This window comes from Mixophyes fleayi, chromosome 4 (genome assembly GCF_038048845.1).
Source record: "Mixophyes fleayi isolate aMixFle1 chromosome 4, aMixFle1.hap1, whole genome shotgun sequence".
Taxonomy (NCBI): Eukaryota; Metazoa; Chordata; class Amphibia; order Anura; family Limnodynastidae; genus Mixophyes; species Mixophyes fleayi.
In genome coordinates, this window is record NC_134405.1 from 72971838 (window position 1) to 72986205 (window position 14368).

General features: G+C 38.0%; 1 protein-coding gene across 2 annotated transcripts in view; it reads left to right on the forward strand.

The window, feature by feature from the left end:
* LOC142151619 (tetraspanin-15-like) overlaps positions 1 to 14368 on the forward strand; it is a 162218-nt gene that overhangs the window by 146307 nt on the left and 1543 nt on the right. For both annotated transcript variants that reach the window (XM_075207448.1, XM_075207447.1), the window contains 2 exons: positions 5527 to 5580; positions 13022 to 13138. In XM_075207448.1, the coding sequence (XP_075063549.1) occupies positions 5527 to 5580; positions 13022 to 13138 (171 nt within the window). The remainder of the gene's footprint in view (positions 1 to 5526; positions 5581 to 13021; positions 13139 to 14368) is intronic.

Consider the following 14368-nt stretch of genomic DNA (forward strand, 5'->3'; position numbering starts at 1 on the left):
CCCTAAACACTAAATGGTCACAGTCTCAGGCGCATAGCCCACATTCAGCGAAGATTGCCCTGATACAACCAGATTCTTCCATCAGGAACAAAATTATGCTCCTTTACATTTGTCACCAGTTAACATGTTTGGCCATGCCTTACATGTAAGAGAAATGACAAACATATGTCATTTTTTTAAATATTTAAACTGCATTATAATGTCTATGTAATTAGATCTGTTAAAGTGGTGCTTCCTTGTAGATGGACTATGCAAAATTTTAAAGCTTTTAAGAAAATGTAGCATTGAGCATTATATAATGACTCTATATTCCATACAGTTTAATAGCAATACACTTAGTACTAGAGATGGGCGGGTCCAGTTCCCCGAGAACCGAACCCAGCCGAAATTTGGGTATCCAAGGTACTCTTCCGCCCGCTCGGAATCCAAATCCAGGCCGAACGCCATCGTTACGTCGTCGGATCTCGGGGCTCGGTTCTCGCGATACTTGAAGATTATAAATACCTGCCTCCACAGCAATCCATCACCATTTGACAGAGGGAGAAAGCAGGGTGTAGTCACAGGCTGATTAGAGCAGGGACAGAGAATACAATATTCTTATTCCAATTGAGCTATCAAAAATCGCTAGAGAAGAGAGGAGGATAGAGGATTTTTTTTTTTCAATATTTGGCACTCCCCAGTGCTTTTGGGGTTTCCCCCATAATTGTGCATAAATCTTTCTGGCTGTCAAAATTACTATCTGTCAGCAGTATCTACCAAATACTTTTTAGCACTCCCCAGTGCTTTTGGGGTGTCCCCCATAATTGTGCATAAATCTTTTTGGCTGTCAAAATTACTATCTGTCAGCAGTATCTACCAAATACTTTTTAGCACTCTCCAGTGCTTTTGGGGTGTCCCCCATAATTGTGCATAAATATTTCTGGCTGTCAAAATTACTATCTGTCAGCAGTATCTACCAAATAATTTTTAGCACTCCACAGTGCTTTGGGCTCAGAATAGATTCAAAGCAGTCCACATATGATCAGAATGAGCAACCAGGTTCTGTCACCAGTCCTGATGTTAGTGTTTCCAGTACGTCATCTGGGCAAGGCGATGTCAAACAACAGAGTGTTTTCAAATTAGTGCAAAAAACAAAAACCAAAAAAAAATTTACTGTATTGAAGCGAAAAAGAAGTGTTACTGAGCAAAAGTTAAGTGCCTATAAAAAAAAAAAATTGCCAACATGCCATTCTACACACGCAGTGGCAAAGAGAGAATGAGGCCTTCACCTTTGGCTATTAGTGGCAGATCCCAAAAAGTTACTGAGCCTACAATTGGTGCACAACTACTGTTACGTGTCAAAGCCGAGCTGCAAGATAACAGTAAGGCATTAGAGGATAATGTTTGCTCTGATTCACAAATGACACCAATCCCTGTGGAGAGTCCATCCAACAGTGGTATGTCTAATCGTGAGCATTCTGTTAGTGTACCCATAAAGAAGGGCCCTTTCAGCAGTTCTGCTGATGTGGACCTGAGCAGCCCGAGTGTAGCCGGTGATACACAAATTGAGGATGCCACTTTGGAAATAGAAGAGGATGAGGGGGAGATTTGTGGAGGTGACGAGGGCGCTAATGAGGATGTTGATGATAATGATGCAGACAGATACCAAATTGCCTTTCTCAATTTCTATTTATATTCTAGATTATATAACGGCTGGATAGTTTTTTATTTTACTCCTAGTGGAGAGGGGATCTGATGCAGACAGATACCAAACTGCCTTTGTCCATTTCTCTGTATATTCAAATTTCTAGTTCTACAGTCTATGCAGGCAGCTTTTTTTCTATTTTACTACAAGTGGATGGGACGGGGGGGGGGGTCTGATTCAGACAGATACCAAACTGCCTTTGTCCATTTCTTTGTATATTCGAATTTCTAGTTCTACAGTCTATGCAGGCTGCTTTTTTTTCTATTTTACTACAAGTGGATGGGATGGGAGGGGGGGGGGGGGGGGGGGGTCTGATGCAGACAGATACCAAACTGCCTTTGTCCATTTCTTTGTATATTCGAATTTCTAGTTCCGCAGTCTGTGCAGGCTGCTTTTTTTATATTCAACTCCAAGTGGAGGGCGGGGGGGGGGGCATAGATAGCCACCAAACTACCGTGGTCCATTTAATTTTACTTTCTAGTTCCACAGTCTGTGCAGGCTGCTTTTTTTAATATTCAACTACAAGTGGAGGGTGTAATATACACCCAAAGACGATGGCTACATTGCCAATAATCAAAGATGGAGGAGGCAGACAACCAGGTTTGTCTGTATAATTTGCAGACAAGTGTTCGAATTAAGGACGGCATACCAGGGATTAAACAGTTTTTTTCATAATTTATTAGCTTTAAAATTACCTCACTTATCTAAGAAACTGGTGGAGCACTAAATTAGGTTATTTTAGACCAAAAAAATTGTATTTTTTTCAAAAATAGCAAAACAAAACCAAAACACGCAAGGGCGGTTTGGCAAAACCAAAACACGATGGTAATCCAGATCCAAATCTAAAACCAAAGCCAAAACACGGGGGTCAGTGAGCATCTCTAATTATAATGTCTATGTAATTAGATCTGTTAAAGTGGTGCTTCCTTGTAGATCGACTACGCAGAATTTTAAAGCTTTTAAGAAAATGTAGCATTGAGCATTATATAATGACTCTATATTCCATACAATTTAATAACAATACACTTAGTACATAGTTTTATAGTATTACAATGAAAAGAATTGATGAGAATTGTTTTTGCTTTTAATAAAAAAAATATTTCCAGTATGAATGACAAAAAGCATTCTTTGCTGTTCAATAAATTACTAAGTACTAAACAGGAGCAAATGTTTATTTTAGGGATCTAATTTCATTTTCTCCCATAGACTGTAATGCACCTTTTCTTATATTCTCATCAATATTTATGAACTTATGCTAGATACTTAATAATAAATGTCTTAATATGCTTTTAACATTATGATGCTTTGCTGGCAATTAACCACAAGTATATAGTTACAATGCTTTATATAAATAAAATTATGTTTTTACTGATCAGCTAGTATTAATAAATAATAATTCACTCATTTTGAAAAACACAAAGCAAATACAGATACCAGGGGGTAAATGTATCAATGTCCGGATTCTTCAACTCCGGCGAGATCGGCGTCTTCAGCGCTTAAATTTAAAGTGGCGCTGCTTTTACAAGACGCCGATCTCGCCGGAGTTGAAGAATCCGGACATTGATACATTTACCCCCAGATCTTTAAAGCTGCTCTACCACCACATTATAGAAAGTTTCCTAAGGTGCAGCTTCCTCTTAGCCAGAACCTGGGGGGCTCCTCTGTTTGTCTCCTCACCCCAGATGGTATGGGAAGGGAAGAAGCAAATGCTTTGAGTGGAAGAACCAATCAAAAGCACTATAAAGAGATTGCAACTAGATAGTCTGTAAAAACAGCAATTCTATTTATATTAAGCATGGTAACTATATACTTAATTTTCAGGAGAGCATCATAATGTTAATTATTTTTCTTATTAAAAGTAATAAAAGTATCTAAAATAAAAAAAAAATGATACTTGCATTCTGGACATGATTCCAGAAAATTCAGTTTCCATGAAATTGATTTATATGCAAATATAGTGGCTGGCATTACAGGTCATCCAGCTTGAACTTAATGTCCATCAATAGTTGGAAAGCGTCGCCTGACCTGGGCAGAGGTCAGAGGTCAACAAGGTTTTGATGGGAATAATCAAGCAGAGATTAGTGTGACTTTGCATATGTTTATGTACCTATGTATTTTGATTAGAAATTAAGAATGATGACTGGACATTCAGGTTTTCCTTGTAGCTCAAAAGTAAATAAATGGAAAAAAAGATTCAGTAAGAACAATTAAAGATTTTACTGGTTAATTTACAATGGCCTACTCTCCCGGAATGCTCATGAGACGCCCGTTAGAGTAGACCACTGTGAGGGAAGGAGGTGAATGCGAACTATAAAACATATACTTTTTCTATCATATTTCAGTCATATTTAAGCTTGTGTATGTTCTATTTTGAAAGTAATTACAATAATTGCCAACGTGTATTGTTAGCATGCAGACTAGTCCATTGTTTCAGTCTAGGCAAAAGGATTATTGTCCACCAGTCCTGTATGAATGTGCATCACACCAGGGGATCTCTTATCTTTGTTTAGCAGTGGGTCTATGTGTAATAGCATAGGAAACAGGTCCACAGACAGAGCTCTATGTTTAATTACAGAGAAAGCCATTGTGTATTTAAATGTAAGTGTGTCTGGAGTGTGATCTTTTCTATTTAAATCTGCTGTATAGCCACATAACAATACCTGTTCCTAATTAAATTAGGAGTGATTTATCTGCTATCTCCTGGTCTGTATGTTTACCTGTGAAAAGGTAAACACACAAAAAGGACTAATCAGGCCGGTCCTGGAATTGCTAATGAGGTCATTTCTGGGCTTAAAAGACACCCTTTTGGAGGCACAGCAAATCTGCATTCACTACAAAGTGATAGCTGAGGTCAGGCTGGCGTTGAGTTATATTAATCTCTGCCCCTGACTGAAAAGGGACAATCGGTCCCTGGAGTACTGCTGTGCCCTGATCTACCTCTGCAGGTCTTGGGGAGCTGTGTGTTCACTGAAAGTGGAGTGACAGTGACTTAAGGCCCCTACGTTTGCTGGTAGCCTTAAGGGAGAGAGGGGGGAAGCTTGGTTTGATAAAAAGCAGTCCCTGAAAGTGACAATGATACTGGTGAGGTGTTTTCATTATACCTTGTTTGGTGTCTATACCAGACTGTAGTGTTATTTGTTGCAAGTTATTATTTACATCTGTATGTTGCTGTTTTGTGCTACCATTTTGTTTAATAAACTTATTTGTGTTATTTCGGATATTTGCCTGTGTGATTTTGAACCTTGGATAGGTCCCGGGTAGACCAACTGTGCGGCACAGAAGGTTACGTTAAACCCAGTATCCTCACAACCACCCTCCTGGATCCTGCTTTACCTACTTCTGTAGAGACCAGGGCTTGATGATACGATTCAATGCGAAATACGTCATCATGGCCCCACGCCCAATACAGGATGACTTGATTTCGCATCATTGAGCGGTGGGGCCGTGATGACGCAAATCTCCTTCTGTCACACAAATGTCTATATCCTTCAGGGTATAAATCATGCATTCAGGTAATGATCGCACATGTGGTTAAGATGTAAAACAATCTATATGGCAGTCTTAATCACAGCTTATATGAGCAGCTTCATAAATGCTGCTTATTTTTCAACCGATTTATTTTAAACAGCGTTTTATATGTGGTTTTGAGTTTTTTGCACCATTTTTTAAAATGTTATCACCCTAAAGTGTTGACTTTTAGAATAAGACCTTTTCACTTTCATCTCCCTTAGACTAGACACAGGGCTGTCTAGGCGTACCATGCTGTGAAATTAAATGATTTGTCTTCCCTCCTGCATACAGCGGAGAACATCATTAACTTTGAGCTATCATTGTGTTTTCAGGAAACCGGTGGAGTGAAGAACACACTGTGTGGTTACCAGACACTCGATAAACAGGTATCAAATAAACTATTACTAGATTAGGATATACAGAATATGTGTGCATAAACTGGGTTAAAAGGTTAAATGAACTCAAAGGCACACTATTATCAAATTGTGCATACATTAAAGGCTAATTAAACTTTTTTCTTAATGTTTTTAAGAAGTCATCCTACTCCCTATTAACCCACATATCTGAATTGTGGACATCCCTCTTCTGGTACCCCATTCCGGTACACTTTTAGGGTCCCACGTGAAAGAACCGATTTGGGGCTAGGTGTCAGTCCCGCCATTATCCGATATCACACTTCTTCAGACCACTGACGGAATTAAATTTCCCAGCACGAGAACTATTGACTCTGGGACTTTGAACCGTAACAGCTTGTAGGTATCTAATTATGCAGCAAGAGGCGGAGCTAACAGTGATTTGTGACTTGCAGACTGTAATTTCATCAGGGACCCCAACAGAGGAAGAGAGTCCCAAGGAGAAATCCCCACAGGTTAAGGGGGTGATATTTTACTATTTAAAAATATTGAGCAAAAAAACGGAATTAGCCTTTAAATCTATTTTAAAACATGACCTTCAAAGGAAGAGAGATGACAGCTATTTGCATGGCTTGAACTTTGCAGACAACATCTGAATTTTTATTGTTGTAGCTGCAGCAGTTTTGCATTATTTGCTTCTCAGTAATTCCTCTGCCCCAATGGTCACTTATACCTATGCTGCAAACAGTAGTTACTTATCACCTGTATGACCCAGACAGCAGGAGTGCGTGGTGCAAGGGATATCGTAAAGTGAGATTTACATGCTCTTGTAGAGGAGACACAGCGGCATTGCACACATAGTGATTCAAGGTAAAATAAAACAGATGAAAAAGTTAACTTGAAACTTTTTATTTATTTACATGACAGTATCCTATATTTAAGAAAATCACGACAATTTCTTTTTAGGAAATCAAGTCTAGAATAAGCCAATAACACTTTTTTAAGCCAAATTTGGTTTAGTTTTAAACCCGTTGCAACCTCCCATAATCTTGGGGTATGCACAAATGCATGGACCAGATTAAAAAAAAAGTGTTGTATGTCACGTGTGGAAGGGAAAGGAAAATGGGTATTATGAATTGTGCAAGAACAAGAAGCGTTAGCTGTCAAGTAAAATTAGAGCTAAATATTAGTAGCTAGTTAGCAGAAAAGTTTATGTTAACTTGTAAAACAAGCCGTGTGCATCTCATCCAGACGATGCTAATAACCCTGATGTAGATACTGAACATAACTGCAGGAAGTGAAATAGGTAAAGACATGAATATTGTAGCTTTCTTGTAAAAGCAATCAAAATGTAGTTCCTGATTAGATAATTAATTCTGACATTTCCCAGGGTCACCTTTGTAAATTAGGTAAATGTTCCTGCCTTACATAACATTTGCATATGTCAGTGGGGGGAGAAGATCACAGGAATCGGTGTGAGATTCATCAGAAGAAGTCAGCCTAGCAAAAAGACTTTCTCCCATCCACGATTATAGAGCAGAACCTTCTTTATACAACACAATAGCTATCTCCCTGCTTGGACCTGCTTGATGACCTTCAAATCTCTGGAATAATAGCTTTCGCTAGACAATGAAGTGGATGTGTCTTGGTGTCTCTAAACCCTCAAATACTGATTCATCTAGCTGACAATCTTGTTTAAAACTCAAATTAATTTCTGTCCTCACATTCATTTCCGTATTCACAATTCCTATTTTCTGGCACCTGTAGGTCCAGAGCATGCGCCATCTTCTGTAAACTCCCAAAATGCTGCTCAGTCTGTCTCCTTCCTCTGCTTTACATGCCGCAGCCAGCAGCATGAGCTAGGAAAGGACGCAGATTAAAGACAGATAATTAAATAAAAACGGAAAGTTTCTGGTCTAAATTGCAAGCTTGGACTATAGGCAGTTTATGGTGTACTGGGGAATCTGAAAATGTTCCTCCAGATTAATGGTATATTCTGTCACACTAGCGGTTTCCTCCTGTTGGTAGTGAAGGGGTTAAAAGCACATGGAAAAGCACAAGAGGTGACATCCCGGCTCTCAATCACTACTTGTTTTATGGGCGCTCAGCCACCTGGGAGGCTCTGAATAGTATAGTTATGGTAATTTATGCCAAACACATCATGGTGATTAAAGCAATTTGCTTCTTCAATACAGACAAGTAATGGTCACAAATGAGCAACCAGTGTGACATGGAAAAGATTACAATCATTTCACATATATTTTGTGTAAATGAAAGTATGATGACCTGTATGCATGTAGACGACATCCGCAAGGCATTGTAGTCATTGGTGCTGTACAATCAATAATTAATTTTCCGGTGATGCTTGTGACAATTGTAAAGATTGCAGACATAAATTCTTGCATTGACAGCTGTTACCTGAACCAAATCGATAGAAATACAGTAACTGTTGCTCTGTATGTATGTAAGTCTATATATATATATATATATATATATATATATATATTTGTACTAGAGACTACACTATATAAAAATTATTTTCATGAAGAGAAATACATATTTAGACTGTTCACCAATCACAGCAATATTAACAAAGGTTTTCATAGAATTTGCTTTTCCTTAACAAATTGTGTCTTTTTCTGGTGTGTCACCTATCTGTCTGTACTAAATCAGTAGGTTCCTCAGCCCTGCCTCATAATATTGTTCTGTGTGGAAGGCCCTCACAGGCTAATATATAACAAAGGACACATTTTTAAATGCGGAGCATATTGTTTAAATAACTTATTTCTGATTAATTGGTAAAACAAAGGTTCCTATACATACTGTGAGTCTGACAGAAAGGTGGGTATTTTAGAGCTTATTGGGTAGAAATGGCAGTATATATGGACCAAATAAGACTACCGATTCTTGCAAACATATGATGATGCCAATCAGCATGGACAGAATTACCCGGTCAATAAATTACCGCATCTGAACGCTTGTGCTGTGATTATCTGATCACATTGAGACCATTAGAATCCTGTGAGTGTAGAACAGCTGGATCACACATTTGTGACTTAATTCCATGCAGATTTAGCTGCTTGGCACTAGGCGGCTGGATCTGCTCATATAGATATCTTAGCACATTGGAATATTACTTTATTTGTATTATTAATAAAGTTATGAAAGTTTTGAATTGTTTTGCGAGAGACATTCCATATCTGTTAGGCTGTCGAAGTCGATTAAGCGTATGGAGCCTGAACATTACTTATACAGATGAAATGGATTAGAAATACAATATATTGAAGAGTCTTTAAGCTATAGGTCAGGTATCAATACGTGGGTCAGCCATTTATGTCTGGTGCCAGTACTCTTCTCTTTGTATGCTTTTTGTATACCACCAACTAATACATTAATTATTAAACACATTTTAGAATTCTTATGATTTGTTAACTGTAGTAACAATAATGTTAATGGAGCACTGCCAGTTAAATGTTAAAGTGGAGCCCTGGTAACTGTACAATACATTTTTTCCCCGAACTGTACATCAGCATCAGCAAAAGCTGATTTATTTTTTATATATTTATTTTTATATATTTATAGAGAGACCACTGATGCCTCCCCTCATCCCCCAATTTTTATAGGTGTAGATGCTGCCTCCCAACGACGTTGCACAGCCGGAGGAAAATGTAGCCATCCTAATCTGGGGGTCGTACCTAGCCCTTTAAAAGCACTAGTTCTCCAACCCCGTACTGCCCTCTCCTCCCTGGTCGTGCAGCTTTGACTACTTGGTGCTGCTGCTGGTATCGTAAAATTTTGAGAAACTCCAATAAACAATTATGACTTAGATGAAAGTATAAAAAGATATTATCAATTAAAACTTCCCAGACTGTATCTATGTTTTATATATAGATATATATATATATATATATATATATATATATATATAGATATATATATATATATATATATATATATATATATATATATATATATATATATATATTGGACACATTGAGTTAAAGACATTATCCTGGCCTGGTAGTTAAAGAGATATAGGGATATATTTACTAAACTGCGGGTTTGAAAAAGTGGAGGTGTTGCCTATAGCAACCAATCAGATTCTAGCTGTCATTGTGTAGAATGTACTAAATAAATGATAACTAGAATCTGATTGGTGGCTTTTGGCAACGTCTCCACCTTTTTCAAACACACAGTTTAGTAAATATACCCCATAGGCTAATGTACTGTGTAGTTTCCTGACCATATAAAAGGCACAAGGCAGAAGGCCGAGTGCTTTTATATAGTTCACAGATGTCCTAAGTGATTTCTAACATCTCATTATTTTGAGTTTGGGTACATTACTTTTTTTAATACACAGATTTTACTAATGACTACTGAAGTAATGGCATCAGCAATCACTGATTATAATGACTACATCAGAACTCACCATTTATAGAGATATTATGTGCAGAAGTTTACATATAGATTTGCATCACTTATGTTTTATACACAGATGATAACTGAACATTTCCTGTTGCTGTGAACATTCCAGTTACATCATAAGCTACAGGTTTTTTTTATTCCTGCCCACTGAAAAACTGAAAAGATGCCTGACGAGTAGGAGTTAAAGATTGCATCCAAATGGCCTTTTATGCTTTACACCACATGCCAATTCTAGTTTAGAAAATAAAATATAGGGTCTGATTCATCAAGGCACATATCTGCCGATTATGAGCATATCGTACGGAAAATCACTCTGCGCAGAATTGGGAGATACGTCTGTGAGCGCAGCCCTGTCGAATGCATTGTCGAACGCATAGGACACTTACTTACATGTACAGTTTACGGTAGGAATGTCCCAAACTCAAGAGCACGCAGCCATGTTCGTTTCCAGCTCTGGGCATCTCAAAGTTACTTGTTTTTCTGTTGTACCTCTTGCTCCAGCTACAGGGCTAGTCTAAGTCCTGATCAGTAGTGATGACAGTCTCACATGCATGCTATAACATGTGTTTGCAATCACGAGCAACAGTAAAAATTTATTTTATGCTCAGTAGACATTGAATAAATGTCTACTAGACATTCTAATAAATGTATTTAAAAAAAATAATATTTTTACCTGTTTTATCATTATTGTCTCTATTATTAACAGGTAGCATTAAGTTGTTGGGGTTTTTTTCTGTGCATTCTTTTGCAAATTTATAATCCACATAGGTATTGGACGTATGCTGCAGCATATTGTGTAGTAGACCACAGCAGACCTGCCCCCCTATCTTGAGATCCATGCCTTGATGATTTTGGGAGTACACAGAGCCTAAAAACGCGGGTTGCGCTCAGAATAAGTACCTTGATGAATCAGGCCCGTAGTGTATACGTCTTAACAAATGCTGTTCAGAACAACACCTTATAGGATAAGATCTTTTAGAAATTGTGGTTAAGGTAGATGGTATCCTCCTTTGTATGATTCTACAATCTTCCTCAGTTTTTTTTTACCATGTGAAAGGAAACAATAATATTTATTGTACAGAGTGTAACTATAATTGACACATAAATAAATATAAATATTCTGCTAACCTTAAACTGGTAAGACCAGACTTTCCGATCGAAACCATAAGGATTCTTCAATAATTTTCTCAAAGTTCTTTTCTTTTAAAATTTATTATATATAGCATAAATTGCTAAAATAGTCTAGAATCTTCAATACAGTCAAAAGAAAGAGAGAAATAGCACTCACGCTGCATTCAGATTTCAACTGCATATGTCCATTCTACTGGAAAGCAGCTGATAGAAGTGTTGTCCTTTCTGTAAAGCAGCAGAGTTCCACGTATAAACCACATGTGACGCGTTTCGTGAACCTCTCTTGTTCACTTCCTCAGAGAAAAGTGGTCAATTTAAACATTGGTAAGACCTTTAAACTATTAGATCACTCCTCAATGTTTGACCCCCTCAGGGTTAGGGGCATATCATTGACATCTTTAAAATCTTTGAATTACATATACATTCAAATCCTTTTAACAGTATTACTGTTAAGATTATTTAAACCACATTACATACATATGCATATTCCAATTTATGACCCATTCATATAATAGATCGGCATGATACAAACACATTTCATGCATAGTATAATTTTCACTTTAGCCTTACATTGCCCTAATATCTATCCTTTTATCTTGTGGATCTATCATTAGTCAATTCTGTGCTATATATAAAATGAAAAATACCAACATAGATTAAAAAAAAACAGTGGCATGCCGACATTTAACAATGTACCATGAATAGATATATTACAACTTCAAACCAGAAACAAGTTTCATTCTAGTGGTCAATTTCCATTAGCACCTATGTGTATTACATTGTTATTATATTTTAAAGAGTTTAAAAGTGCTTGAAATATTCACATTAAGGAACAGCACCGCTGTTTACTACCCTGTTCTAGGAACAGATGCTGTTAAGTAGTAAAACCAGACTAATTGTGTCTTTCAGCAAGTTGTCAATCATCGCACGGAGCAATCCAGTTACTGAACAAACTAAAAATCTAATCCTTTGCTTAAGTAAAAAGAAAAAAATGGTAAAACTTTCACTGTCATCCAAAAGGAAAGTGTCTTCTGTTTTCTCCACGCTCAGAACAGAGGATAAAATCATTAACAATTAAGTCGGTAGTTTATAAAAAAAAATTACATTTTACATTTATTAACTCTTAGGGGCATATTCACTTAGGTCTTAGTGATCGCGATTACGCGCAACTGCACACCTCACGTCAGCGCAACTCCGTAGATTTCCGTGCGCATCCCGTGGGATTGCGAAGGGAAATCTGCAATGTTGCGCTACCGTATTGTCGCTTTACACGCGCAGCGGCACGTAAATAGCGATCGCCGCACCTAACTGAATATGCCCCTTAGTGATTATTGATCAAAATAAACTAACAATTCCTGTTCTTTTATACAAGAAGGAGGGAATTATTCCTCTATTTCATACATAAAACGGGGAACATTTATTGTCACAAATTATTTTTTTAATTTGCATAGAGTGTGGAGTGGTCTTATAGTTTGGACATTTGACCACCTTTCACTGAGAAAGTGAAACGCAAAACGCGTAAGTTCTGGTGACCTACATGGAACCCTGCTGCTTTACTACAAGGACAACGTTATTCTCTCATTGACCAGAAACAGTAGGAGGGGAGATTTGACTACAGACAAAGCAAAGGTAGGAATGGGGGATGATTAAGAAAGCACAGTTACTGATTCGGGGGGGGGGGGGGGGGGGAATCAAGTGAGGATATTGAAAATGGACATAAAATTAATATAAAACTGTCATAGCCAATTTTCTTACATTTTCCGTTGCTAAATTTCCACTTTGATCACTTGCTAAGACCCCAATAAATCTCACCATAAGAAATGTGAAAGTTAAGGTATAATATAAACGTTATAAATCCTTTGCTGTTTTATGGAACATCTGTAAACCGAGGTTTTCCTCTCGCTCTCCCTCTCTGTAGAGACTCGATGTCATCCATGTTATCCACGTGCGCGGATGTATCCATGCTGTGGGCTTGTGGCTGAATGATAACTTTGGAGTGACGTTTGGTTTAGTCATAGCTCTGCTGGCACCTCAGGTAATCGGATACGTACCTTTTGCATGACCTTTCTGTCAAACCCTGATTACATTTTACGCAACCACATATTCCACCAGACTTACATAATAACGTTTTCTTCGCAGCTACACGTAACCACTGCAGTTCTGTACGCCTGTCCCTCTACTTCTGCATCTAAATGCATCCATATCTAACTTGTGATCCACATCTCTCTAATCATTATTATCTCTGTATATAATTATATCCATGACTTAAACCATTGCATGTGTGAACCTGTATGTTGAAGCTCGGTATACCTCAGTAGGGCTTTCCTACTAGAAATGGTACTGGCAGCTATAATTAATAGAGGTCATTATAGGGGGAAGAATGAGCCAGGGAGTTAATCTTGTTGCCATTTACAGACTGTGCACAATGGAGTATTCTTGGCTCCCTTCAGGCTATATACATCTTAGCACAAACAGTCGCACGTAGCTTCTACACTTTAAATAGTCGATTTATTATATGAGACAGGCACATATGAATTAAAATATACACCATCTTCAATCTCCCCATTTCCAGTTGATTGCATATTATACGCATGACAAGAACATATCTGCTACATATGTCCAGAGGCGTAAAGACCCCAGAGACCCAATAGCATGTTGGGATTCTGCCCATTATGACTAAATCTGTTCATATTTATGTTGAGTTTATGTTGGTCTAGACCAGTGTTGGCTAACCTGTGACACTACAGGTGTTGTGAAACTACAAGCCCCAGCATACCCTTCCAGCAATAAGCTGCTATATATTGGCAAAGCATGTTGGGAGTTGTAGTTTCACAACACCTGGAGTGTCACAAGTTAGCCAACACTGGTCTAGACAAAGCTCTTGTGCGCCACGGTATCATTAGCCAGGGCCACCCATCTGTAAAAAACTGGGGCTCTTTGCAGCCATCCAGGTTCTGGCTGCAATAACTTTAGCCACAGAGATTTATAACATTTTTGAACAAATTTATAACATACTGGGTACATGTATCCAACAGTAAATTAAAGCACCAATCCTGTTTACTTGTTACATTTTCACGGACTTGCTTCTTCCCCATCGTGGTTCCTTCTCTTCTGTAGCAACTGCAAAAGTTCCTTGTTTTCCTGTTGAAAATGGGTGCGAATGTGAGGACCAATAAGATCTGCTAGCTCCGTGCTTGTGACTTCTTATTGGTCAGTGTGGTTACACCCCCATAGGCTATGGCCAGTGTTATGTACTACAGAAATG